The 13067-nt window shown below is 37.5% G+C and overlaps 1 protein-coding gene across 16 annotated transcripts in view; it reads right to left on the bottom strand.

Moving 5' to 3' along the window:
- The window catches only part of ANKRD28 (ankyrin repeat domain 28), a 195818-nt gene that overhangs the window by 59449 nt on the left and 123302 nt on the right, over positions 1–13067 (bottom strand). For 10 of the 16 annotated variants that reach the window (XR_011647843.1, XM_058290650.2, XM_058290651.2 and 7 more), the window contains 5 exons: positions 9444–9514; positions 4917–5117; positions 3051–3138; positions 898–1040; positions 346–558 (listed from right to left, as the gene is read on the bottom strand). Coding sequence is in view for 14 of the 16 variants with exons in the window: in XM_058290650.2 (XP_058146633.1) it covers positions 346–558; positions 898–1040; positions 3051–3138; positions 4917–5117; positions 9444–9514 (716 nt within the window). In the remaining 2 variants the exon portion in view is untranslated. The remainder of the gene's footprint in view (positions 1–345; positions 559–897; positions 1041–3050; positions 3139–4916; positions 5118–9443; positions 9515–13067) is intronic. The other 6 variants (XR_011647844.1, XM_058290653.2, XM_071212885.1 and 3 more) reach the window with 1 other exon arrangement.

The following is a 13067-nucleotide window of genomic DNA, read 5'->3' as shown; positions in this document are numbered from 1 at the left end:
ATCTAGCATCCATAATAGAGTTCAACATTCAGTTTTTCCTTCTGAGGGAAAATTTACATACAAGGAAGTGTACGAACCTTTATCATTCTATGATTTAATTGAAAGCCTTGTCAAAATACATAAAGTTACCATCACCCCAGAAAGTTCCCTCAAGTCCCTTTCCATATCAATCCCTCTTTTCCTCTTCCTAGAGGCAACCTCCGCTGTGATTTTTTAAACTAAGATTAATTTCGGCATAACATTTTTAAGGTTCATCCACGTTCTTTTTCTGTCAGTAGCTTTTCCTTTCTACTGCTGAGCAGGGCTCATTGCGGCGTTCAGTGGGGATTCGGGGTCTGTTCCTACCTTCGTGTTGACGTCAGCCCCATTGCCCACTAGCAGCTCTAAACACAGTGCTCCATGGGTCGAGGCAGCAGCAAAGTGCAAAGGAGTAAATCCTTTTTCATTCTTCTGATTGACATTAGCACCAGAGTCTATAAGTTCATTCACTACAACATCTTGTCCATTATAGCAGGCTACATGAAGAGGTGTATTTCCATAGGCATTTGGTTCATTCATCTAGTATAAGAAAAAAAACATAAATGTTAATGGAGTCTTGCTAAGTATCCTGCTGTGAACTATTTTAGAACCTTGTGGTTACATTCAAATGATCAAAGTGAGAAAGATACAGGGATAAATTACACAGATGAGGCTTAAAAATTCTAAAGGTCTTTTAAAATAACATTAACAACAAACATTTGGAGTCAAATGGAATTTGCATATTCAGGGAATGTAATTCATATATACAATGACTACTTCATGACAAAATTAAATGATTCCAAAGAGATATTTTAGGAAAATGAAAACTAAATGTCTTTAAAATATAAATATTAAAGTACCGTTCAATCATATACCTACATCAACTCCAAGATCTAGAAGGTATTTGACTACACTGATCATTCCACTAGAAGCTGCTGCATGAAGAGGTGTGTAAGACTTCTTATCCTTGCATGTCACTTCAGCTCCATGTGCCACAAGTAATTTCACTACTTCAATGTGACCTGAAAATGTATTTATGAAGAAATAATAAAGAGCTGGGCAAAGGAAAATATTAAATATAGTCCTGTATATCCAATACATCTTGAAAAGAAATTAAATGCATGACAAATTGCCAATAAATCATATTATAAGCTGATAGAAAATAGAAGAAAAAAAAAGGATAAGTTTGATAACTGATGGCACAGTTACCTAATAATTGAAAAAATACTTTTAATTCATTAATTTATCCAATGACAGTTCTGCCATTTATAATCTCCTGGCTTAACCAACTAATGTTTTACTCCTCAGTCACAATATGATAGATTTGCAAAAGGGCTGAGCTCAATTAATCAGAGACCCAGGCTCGTGCAGTGGACACCACCTCAAATGTGTCGTATTACTCTATCAGAAGGGAATAGATTGCAGTCTCATATCAGCAATTAAATGCTTTGGCCCAGGTGTGACATTGCTGTCAATTCAATTTATTGACCAGAGCTGGTCTCAGGCCTCACCTAATCACAAGGAGGCCAGGAAAAGGACCATATATCTGGAAGGTGAGAGGAACATTGCTCTCCTCACTTCCTACCAGATTAGATCATATAGGAGCCGACACCAAGACCCACCCCACCTCTGTGCCTTTGGTCATGAGATTCCTTCTCTGCATGGACTGTTCGGCCTGGACGTCTCCTCCCAATCATTGCTACTAATCTTTCAAGACCAAGGTCAGCGCCCACAATTTGTAAGCTGATTTCTAGCTTCATTTCACTGTGGTTAGAGAGTTACTTTGTATGGTTTCAAATAGTTTAAATTTATTGAGACTTCCTGTGTCTTCACATATGGTTTATCTTGGAGAATGATCCATGTGCACTTGAAAGGAATGTGCAATCCACAATTTTTGGGTGCAATGCAGTGGAAATGAGGATTTACAACACTCAGAAGGCTCACACATAAATACTGCTCTTTATACTGGGCAAATGCATATTGTTCACTAATAGCCAAAAACAAACTAAGTTCTCTTCATGTTTAAGGCTAGAAAGCACATATGCAAATAAACTGGAGAAATTTTTCAAAACCAACAAGTAAACTATGCAGATCATGTTAGCTATGCACACAAACTAGTAAGATTCCAAGATGTGTGCTCTTATTTTTTATTTCTAGAATCATTCAATGCTTCTATGTCTTGATGTTAATTATTGCACAATGGGGGAAATCCTCCGAAATCCATTTTAATACAATAACAAAGAATCAACAAATACATATACATATATACATACACACATTCATAAAATAATATTTGATATATTTTTTATTTGGTAAGGACAAATTTCTACTCTATTTTTTAAAAGGGGGCTACATATAAGCATATTTATAACTTAAAATGAACAGGTATTTAAACACATTTCAGAAATACGAATAAACTCCTTTAATGGATCACTGAAAACATGAAGGAGTTTTCCTAGTTAGTTTGGGGTGTCTTATTTAAAAGAAAAAAGAAAGAGAATTCTCAAGTGAAATATATGCTATAGTTCCGGGTGGGTGGACCCCGGCTAGAACAAGGTTTACATCTTCCATGCCAATTTATAGAATGCCGCCACCATGGACCCAGTTTCATTTAACTAATCCAGGACAATTTTTATCGTGGCACCCATCACACATGTGTGGTATAAGTAATTCAAGATAATGACAACCTTTTTAAAAACTATATCCAGGCACATGTGAATCTGATAAATATAATATTTCCCTTCAGGAATTTGCAACTAAAAACAAAAGAATGGCCCTACCGCTTAATTTATGAATGTATAAAAGAAGTAAAATGAACTATGTTTTGAATTTCTGCTTAAATAAATTTAGAATGTGAAAGTTTCCTGATACAGCAAACCTTCCGCCTCTACCAGCCTGGTTCCACTTAGCCAGCTAACTCTGTCAGGTTTAAATTCTCTCACTGGCCTAAAAGTTGTAATGCCAACTGCAAGAACTAAAACATACTTTTCCCAAATACATAATATTAAAAAGTAAGTTTAAAAAGCACATACCCATATACGCAGCCCAATGGATAGCACGCCTATCCTTCTTGTCGAAAGCATTAATATTGGCACCTCTACTCAAGAGTAGTTTGACCATCTGGAATAAAAGTAAACAAGTTTCATCAACATTCAGAACAAAGAATGTTCACAAATATCTCCTGTGACAATGACTTATTCTCAGTCTCTCTGGCACTAAATTTCTACATTTGTAGAAAAGAAGGAACTAGACTATATATTGAAAATCCTTTAATGTAAATTAGTAAATAACTGGACAAAATATGGAAAGAGGGTTTGCTGTGAGTTGAGTTTTCCTGAAATCAGACGTAAGTATCTTTTTAAGATGCCCTTGTGTGTCCTGATATTTCATGAACAATTAAGTATAAATCTGGAACATCTAAAGCAGGGCTATTTAACACAGGTTTTACTCCTATTCATAGGCCAAAGTGTTATTAAAATGTGAAGTGCAGTCTCATCCCAGAAATGTCTTAAGTTTAGTTCAAACATATACCTAGTATCCACAATTATAATTATATTCAACAGTCACTGCAGTCTACTTACTTTTTCAAGAATAAGATTTCTATGATGCCTAAACATATTTACAACAGTTTTGCCATGGGAAAGGGCATTCCCAATTTCAAATAGGGACACATCTTGTGACCTTCAGTGCAGTGGAGGCAAGGGTTCTTTATCTTTAAGCTTACAAAGGCAAAGAAGAACGGTGAAAAGAACATGCAGCCACTAGCTCCCAGGTATAGAATCTTGGGAATGTCACTTTACCTCTTTGAGTTTCTGTGTCTACAACAAAAATAAAGGATGGGGTAAATTGGTCATAAAAGGCTCTCCTAACTGTTGTGTTTCAGCCTTCCCTAACTCTTTAACTCTTCAACCTATACATAAACCCCATTGTTTGCTTTGAAAATACTTAGCATGGGCAATGCTTATGTAGATAACTAAATACTAGTTTTCTTGTTGTTTGTTTGTTTTTTTTTTTTAAGTTTATTTCTACTTATTTCTCCCCCGTCCCTCCATTGTCTGCTCTCTGTAGCCATTCACTGCGTGTTCTTCTGTGTCTGCTTGTATTCTCATTAGCAGCTCTGGGAACCAATTCAAGAAACCTTTTGGAGTGGAGAGCGACCATCATTCTCTTGCACTGGTCAGCTCCCTGGTCTGCTGAGTCTCTCTTTGTTGCATCTTCTTGCTGTGTAGTCTCTCCGAGTGGGCCAGCACTCCTGCAGAGGGCAGTACTCTGCGTGGGCAAGCTCACCACAAAGGTCAGCTTGCCTTCACCAGGAGGCCCTGGGTATTGAGCCCTGGACCTCCTATACGGTAGAAGGGAACCCAATACCTCGAGCCACATCCTCTGCCCAAATTGTTCTCCTTTAAGAGTTCTGTCACAGAATCAACTAATCTAAGAAATCTGAAATTTAACTAATCAGAGAAATCTTGATTAAATGCCAATATTGAAATATAAGAAAGTATGTGTTTTCTAAACTCTACCTTCTTTTGCTACTATTCTTCTGGGAATACAATGAAATTGCTCTTTCCATCTTCCTAGATTATTTTTTTCCACAACAACAGAACATATTTTTAATGTCATATTATAATTTGCAGTGTTCTAGTTTATCTCCCCAGCTGGACTATGAAATTCAATTGCATGGGAAGTATCTGCTGAATAAACTTCTAAATTTGCACTTGTTACACTGAATTATCCTGAGAAAAAGTCTGAAGGTTTCCTAAAGGAAAGGCAAAATAAAGATAGATATTTTTGTTTGCTTTTACTAAACTGATGAACAGTTTAAAAAGGCAAGTTCCTTAATAACTGGGGAGTGAAGGAAGTAGGGAGAAAGATTCGCTCTCTAATGAAATACCACCTACCTCACCATGTCCACTGAAAGCTGCATGATGTAATGCAGTTCTCCCAGCTCGATCAGACACATTTACATTACTCAGCAGAGGTACCAAGGCTTCAGCACACTTTACAGCTTTATTAGCAGCAGCTATATGTAAAGGTGTTTGCCAATTTTTGTCTCGAGCATTAACATCTGCAGAATGCTTCAAGAGTATTTGAACTGCTTCCTGAAAATGCATCAAGTGAGAAGTTAAAAAAGACAAATGAATTAACAGTTACAGAATTTACACACATATAGTCTTACACATGCACAAAATAAAGCTTTCTAAGGAAATAAAGTTCTGTAGAACCAGCTGTAAACAAGTATCAATTTACCTGAGAAAAGAAAATATTTTAAACTAAAGGCAGTACTCAGGGCCACAGAAGAGAGGCATCAAGATAAATCATTTTCTTTTCCTCTCTTCCCCTTTAAAGGCACAATATCCCTAATCAAAACTACAAGAAGAAATGTTGGTAAATATTCTTTAAAAACATTCATTTCTTAAGTTTTTCTAGATAGTGAGATACAATTAACTTACACTTTTAACTTAGTTTGATTTAAGGGGTATATCTGTCACTCTGTCCTAAAAATGTAAAAATTTTAAAAACACGACTTTTCAGTATTGTTACATGCTACATTTTACAAAATGAAAATAACTATGATCTAGTTCATTAAAAAAAAAGAAGACATATACAAATTCCTTGCTGTGATGCTAACTGGTGAGAAAAATGATGTTAATAAGGCAATTTAAGTTTATTGCCCTAATGGAACTGTCTCCCAGAAGTACATGGAAAGCCTTCTATCAACACATTTTAAATCAAACCCATTTCAGAATTGTAAGGAATCCAGTATGCCCCCAACATCAAACAATATAATCAGAACTAAACTTAGCAAAAAATTTCTCCATACACTGATAATGCTATCTTTGGAGGTAATGCCAAAGTGCATCAAAATGCAAGCAAAGGATCAGAATTACAGAGAATTTGGACTCACACCTCAGTTTTGTCATTTACCAAGTATGATTTTCAGGTCTAGTAAAACAGACCCTCAGTTCTCTTACCTGTAACGAGAGGTGAAGCACCCCCTTACCACCACTCCTCACACAATAAACTAATGTAAATGAAGTGTTACAAAGTGTAAGTAACCGTAACCATGCAAAGTATCAAGGAAGACTGGACAAAACACTATTTTCTGTGACTGACTCAGAGCTCTGTAAGTCTTTGAAGTAGAAAGTAATCAGAATGGTTTAAAAAATGGGAAGTATCACAAGTGCCTAACAGAGTTGGCAAAAGACTGAGAGATTCCCAATAATCTAACAAGCTGTTCAGGTAATTAGCTAGCTAACCAAAGAGATGTGCAGGCCTACCCTATGACCCCACAATTCTACTCTACTTATTTATTTGAGAAATGAAAAGACCCATCCGAAAATGTTCACAGCAGCTTTATTCATAATAGCCCAAAATCAGAACTGCACATGTCCATTAATAGAATAGATAGCCAAACCACAATACATTTGTACAATGGAATATTACCCAGGAATAAAAAGGAATGACAATTGATGTACACAAAACGGACAAATATAAAAAATGATATGCTGAACCAAAGAAGTCAAGACACAAAGAGTACATAGTATATGATTCCATTTTCATAAAGTTCTAGAACAGGGAAAATTACTTGATGGTGAGAGAATTCAGAACAGTGGTTACCTCTGGGGACATGGAGAAGTGACTGAAAAGGGACATCTTTATTGGGGAATAAGTTAAATGGGTGTATACATTTGTCAAAACTGTGCATTTTATTATAAGTTATACTTCAGTTAAAAAAAAAGGAATACAGAGGGGAAAGGATGCAGAAAGAGATCTGTATTTAGAATTACAGTGAACACCTTTTGTGCCGACCTTGCTGGGTTATCACGTCCAGTTGTTCAGTCAAACACTGGCACAGTTGTTACTGTGGAGGTATTTCAAAGATGGATCAGCACCTACAATCGGCCGATGTTAAACAGAAGAGATCACTTTCATAATGCAGATGAGTGTCATCTAGTCAGCTGGACGTCAACAGCAAGAACTGGGGGTTTTCTGCCTCAAGTTTTCAACACCAACTGACAGGAATTTTCAGCCTGACAGCTTCATTTAAATAATCTGTACTCAGTACTTCAACATCCCCTTTACTGAATTTCCAGCCTGAGACATGCCCTAAAACACCAGTCAATTCCTCTCCTGCTTTCTCTCTATTTGGTTCTGGTTCTGTTTCTCTGGAGAATTTCTGAGTGATACCCATGGTAACTTTAATTTCAAATTTTCGGTTATGAAAAGGAATGTATAAGAAATGCTGCAGGTGTGCCTTGATTTCCCAAAGGACAGCTAAGAAAATGCCCCCAAAGACAATCACTTATAAAGATTATGAAATAGGGGGTGATGACAAAGGTTAAATAATTGTACCCAAACAATTGCTGGGAAGCAATCTAGAAGAATCTTGAAGGCACTGGCTTTGTCCTTGGCTTTTTTTTTTTTTTTTTTAGCAATTCCTACCACTAATTGAAGGAAGGAACAAGTAAAAGAAGGGCTAACACATTTGCAAATTAATACAAAGCTTGGATGGATCATAATATCTTCATATGATGAAATAATTTGAACTCTAGATAGATCTTGATGGAACAAAAATGCAATCCCTGGATTTAGGTTTAACAAAAACAAAAACATATTCTCCAGAAGACCCAGCAGTATGATGTGGCTAGTACTCGGAAACTAATTTATTCAGAGGACTACTTGGCACTTCCAGAGACCTGGCCTGTGCGCTCCACTGGAAGAATAACAGCCACGATCAGAGCTGAGAGACAGAAGGGGCAGCCAGTCGGCACACGGCCGAAGGGAGAGATAAGCACTGTGGAAGAGCCACCGGGAAGCAGTCCTTCTCTGTCCAGGTTCAGGGAGAAAATTAAGCCCTAAGGCATCCACTGTATTTAAGGAATTACCTTCACGCCTACGCATCTACAATGGCTATAAGCTATGTACGTGCAGGGAAGAACTGGAAAAATAGTCACTTCAATCATCTTCTGTAGGGCTTACTTTACTCACGGTATCTCAACATCATAAACCAAAAACACAGAGCTACCTAAAATTCTGACTTTCAAAGACACGTTTTTGTGGTTGTAGTCATGCTTTTTATAAAGTGAAATAAGTACTGTTCTCATTTGAACTCTAGAAGTAATAGGAATAATTAAAAGAAGATGAGTGGAACCCTGACTAGGTTTTCAAGCAGTTTTGCTAATTACAAAATTTTCTTTTTAAGGGAAAAATATTCCTCGGGTCTTACAAAAGTGATGGTCACATTTTATAGCTGTTCTCACAATTCTGCAAGTATCAGTACTATACAGCTCAGAAATTTTTAGAATGAAGAGCATAATTAAGAAATTTTATCTACCACCTATTAGGATCATTGCTTTCCAATCCACAGCTTGCCTATAGTTTGGGCTGAATGTAAAGTTTTTTATAATCAGCAGTCAAGTCTCTGGGAAGAACCTGCTACTCTGCTCTAATAATTATTTTCTTTAAGAACTTTTGGTTTCCTTTAAAACATCTGCAAATAAATGAAAGGATTTCTTCTGGTGATTTAATTTGGCCAAATCTATTATTTTTAATAGCCATATTCCCAATAGTCAAACTAAAAAATGGGTAGTTATGACTAACTTATTTGGCAGGTTCCAACAATGGTAATTTTATCTTCCCTAATTACCTTTATTTAAAGTAGCATATTTATGGAGGGCTACCCACAAAATTAATAAAGCTTCTATGGAAACTTCCGTGATACCCACCCCCCTGGATTTGCCCAAGATCACATAGCTGGAAAGTGGGAGATGGTATTTGAGCCAGTTCTCCACACCTAAGCTGGTCAGCTACAGCACCGCCAGCTGTGCCCGAGTGCAGCCACTGCCCACCTCCTCCCTCCTTCCAAACAGGAGGTGGAGCTACCAGACCACCTGCACGCTGCGGGCTGCAGGCTCCCCCTTCCCAGGCACTTCTCCTCCTAATTCTCTTAGCTTGCCCAGCTCTGGTCCAAGAACTAGCTCACAATGAGGAACAGCAAAGAAGAGTAAGAGGCAGGAACTCCCCCACTTTCTCTGGAAGAGACATTCTCCTGAGGAACTAGCATTCTTTTCTTCTCCAAAAGTGACTAGTTCGAAGACAAAGAAAAGAAGCAGTTAGCTACACTTACCGGTCCCTTTCCTGTCCCTCACAACCCGAGTAACTGCAGAAATGCCAGGCTAACAAGGAGTTTTCTACTCTGCAATGTCAGACTCTCCACAGGGACTTACTCATTTACAAAAGGAGAAACAGAAGAGTTAATTTGGTTTGTACAAATTCTAAAGTAAAATAATCAGTGTATGTATTTTCTATGGCTTCTTTTTCCCTTTTGAAAACACAGAATTTGAATATGGCACTCACAGGCAGGCCTACCTGGTAATGCTTTTATGTAAATATATGTAATATATTTACTAAGAGAAATTTCATACCTCACTACAAGATGCAACTGCTCTGTGTAAAGGTGTCAACCATTTGCTGTCTTTGGCATTAACTCTAGCTCCTGCAACAAGAAGAAAAAAGTAAATTTACATAAAATATTTTTAATAAATGTCCTGAAATAATTGTTAAATGTAGTCCAAATTGGATAAAAACATGTGAATAAGTAGTACCTCAATTTTCTATACTCTAATTAATTACTTAAATTAAAAAGCAAAACTAGCCTTTGTTAATTGATGTAATTAATAAAGTATTAGCCCTTTCTATATAGTCATTCTATTACAGGCTCTAAAAGCCACCTTTATACAGAGCATATCCAAAGTTAAAAATCAGATTCCACTTTAGAATGTGCTGAAAAACTCAAATACCTAATTAAGGATACTGAGAGATAAAGTGTAGACCATTCCAAAGTCTTCATTACAACTCTTTACTAATAAATGTAACATAACATGTCATAAATAGCAAATCTCCATCATATCTCCAGCTATGAGTAGAAACACATTAGTACTCCAAAGTTATTGAATGAAACGAATACAATGTCATAGACGTAGTAAAAAAAAAAAACAACGAGAAAGAAGGAGCCAACCCACATGTATTTCCAGGTTATACCTAAAGCTTAAAAGAGGAAAAATTATAAACAAAAATACAGCAACAAAAAAATCACAACTATGTACAGTTGTTTAAAAATTTATTAAGTCATATAAAAAGAGCACTGATTTGATATCCAAGTCCCAACCAAACAGACGGAACACGTGGCTGTATTACTTTGTACCTAAGTAAAGAGCAAACAGCTGGCCCACAGAAGTGTGGAGGAGTAGGATGCTAGGTCCTGCACTATAAGCAACCATAGATCTATATCCTAAATCAACTAGCTAGTGAGAAGGGGCTGTTGACACTAGTCTAACCTTATTATCTTAGATGAGGAAACAGCGACACTGCAAATAGCCCAACTTCAGTCATCTATAGCAAAACCAAGGAGAGCGTTTAGACCTCCTAAATGCTTACATTTTTTTTGGTTTTGATGTAAGGTTCCAGAGGATAATCAAGTGCCGTGACTTCAAACTGTAATTTCTGGGTCCCTAACTAGTTGTGGATCCTTCTGAAGCTAAGTTTCATCATCTACAAAACAACTTGTAATGCCTATGATATATATGATAAATGTACCTAGCACATATAACTCAGGTATATTACAAGTAGATTTAAAAGCCTTGACTGAACAGGAGAAAAAAAATGAAAGGAAATGGAGATGTAGGAATCATCTACACAAATGCAACAGTTAAAATTCTGTGAGTGGCTGAGTTCTCTGAAGGCACTGAACACTGAAAGAATCAGGAGAAAACGAGAGGGCTTTCAAGAATGCTCAGAATTAGGCTTTGGGAGAAGGAAGGGGAGCCTGCAAAATTAAAAAAAATGTTTTAAAAAGTATATTTACGTAATAAGTATTTTAACAACTGCTTGCCAGCGTTAGACTGTAACTTACTGACCTTGAGCTCAAGCTCCATGTCCACACAGAGCACTCCGTTCCCGCCCCTGCTCTTTGCACAGCCTGCCACCCACCCGACACATGACAAGGCCGTCCGCAGAAAGGCAATCCCCACCCTGGGAGCAGCAAGCACCGTACTCTCCCACCCCATGTCTTCACACTCACTCCATCAGTTCAAAAGGTGCTCCCAGCTCAGTCAGATGGGCTGGGGTCTCTCTTCAGACCCCCTATGCCAGCGACCTAATACACTCCTGCCTGAACCCTGGTCTGCCTCCGAGCCTCTGTAACCTGGGATCTAACAGCCAGGCGCTGTGGAAATCAAGGTAGCGAAGACACAGACTGTCTGACCACAGTAAGGCCAGTCTTTGACTGTTTCGGAGAGGGGGCAGAATGCAGATAACAGTAACACAAACATCTGAAAATGTCCATGGGTTAGAAGGTTGGAGCCCTAGAGAAAGCAAAGGGCGGGTACAAAAGCGGGGGTGCTCTGTTCTTCCATTCATTGGCCTGGGAATTCAACGGTTCACGATACTCCTGTTCTCTCTACGGGTTTTTATCTGCATGTGCGAACGTATGTATGCACAGAAGGAATGCACTCAGTAAGGCCTGAAGGGCAGTACACCCAGAAGAGCTAGTACCCTGCATCAACAAGGGCAGAGAAGAGGAATGAGGTCAGATCTGGGATTTCCAGCAAAGAGAATGGGTCAGATGTGTGAATCACAGCTATTAATTAACAAGGGAATAGACTGTAGCTGTCACAAAAACGGCAGGATTCTCTGTTCTGATACAGAAAAATATGAGAAATAAACAGTGGGGGGAAATTAAGAACTGCTTGGATGTGCCTTCCTTCCCCGTAAGAGAAGCAGGCGTAAGCACCTGAATTCACACTGGCCTTCTGTGCGCCGGAAGCCTGGAGGCACAGCAGACCTGAGCAGTGGTCCCTTAGGTGTCGGCAGTGGTCCCTTAGGTGTCGGTGCTGACTACAGACCTTTTAAATATATATATATATATATATATATATATATATATATATATATATATATATATATTTTTAAATGACACTGAAATACTGCCTATTCAAAAAAAATACATTTAAGAGCAAACAAAAGGAGTGGTCATAGAAAACAATTACAAGAATCTGGTATCAAATGCAAAGAAAAAAAAAGGGAAAGTAGCTAGGGATAGGGTAAAGCTATTTTTGCCATTCTTTCAGATACTGCTTACCAGGATATACAACTGAAGAAAATTTTAATGGTGCATTTGGGAGTCCAAAGTAAAAAACACTGCTGGCCTCATTCTGCCATTTTAGATTACTGTAATTTTTCTTTTCTCTTTGTTCTCCCCCTTTTAAAAACATAATCAGTTAATTTATCAGAAAACATGAGAAACTACAACAAAGAAATCCATTACCAGTTGACTGAAGACCCCTCATACTGCTACTTGTTACTAATAAAAGACTTCTTTTAAAATTTAGTTTGTTCTTTTTAGCTTCTACAGAAGCTTTTTAGCTTCTACAGGTATTTATCTGCAGGAAGACCAGCACATTGGGATTTTAGAAATCTGATCATAACCGTTCTCAGAAGACACGTTCCTCCTCTTCTGTTAAGTCATGTGTTCCTTCAAATAGCACTAGTCAAACTTTTTAATTCCTTGGAAATTAAAAGTCAAATATATGGGCAATGTGGTTGGGCTATCTCTTAAAGCACCAATGGAACAAATACTTCTCCCCACCAATTAATTAGTATGTGTTTTGCAAATTAGCCACAAATACGGCAAAGCAATGTACACCATGAGGGCAGGTGACTGTTCCTGCAAAATGAAAAACTGTGTAAGAGAAACAAATATGACGAAACACTTCAAAGAATTCAGACTCTCTGAGCCACAGTGTCACCTAAACTCTCTGAAGACAGCGAGAACTCTGTGCTACACACAGACTTCCAGAATTAGCTGTATATTCATATACATATCGAAGTACAAAATAATTCCAGGAATGGAAGAGACATTTCAAGAATTTAGTTAACTAGTTCACCGGCTGAAAACAAGCAATTATAAATTGCAATCTTGTCCAGAAACCATTTTAGTGCTTAGCAGTATCAGAAAAAGATAACAAGGAAAAAAAAAAATTTTAATCATT

Source organism: Dasypus novemcinctus, chromosome 31 (assembly GCF_030445035.2).
Source record: "Dasypus novemcinctus isolate mDasNov1 chromosome 31, mDasNov1.1.hap2, whole genome shotgun sequence".
Classification (NCBI taxonomy): Eukaryota; Metazoa; Chordata; class Mammalia; order Cingulata; family Dasypodidae; genus Dasypus; species Dasypus novemcinctus.
The sequence above is the reverse complement of the archived record's forward strand: the minus strand, read 5'-3'. Positions and strand labels throughout refer to the sequence as shown.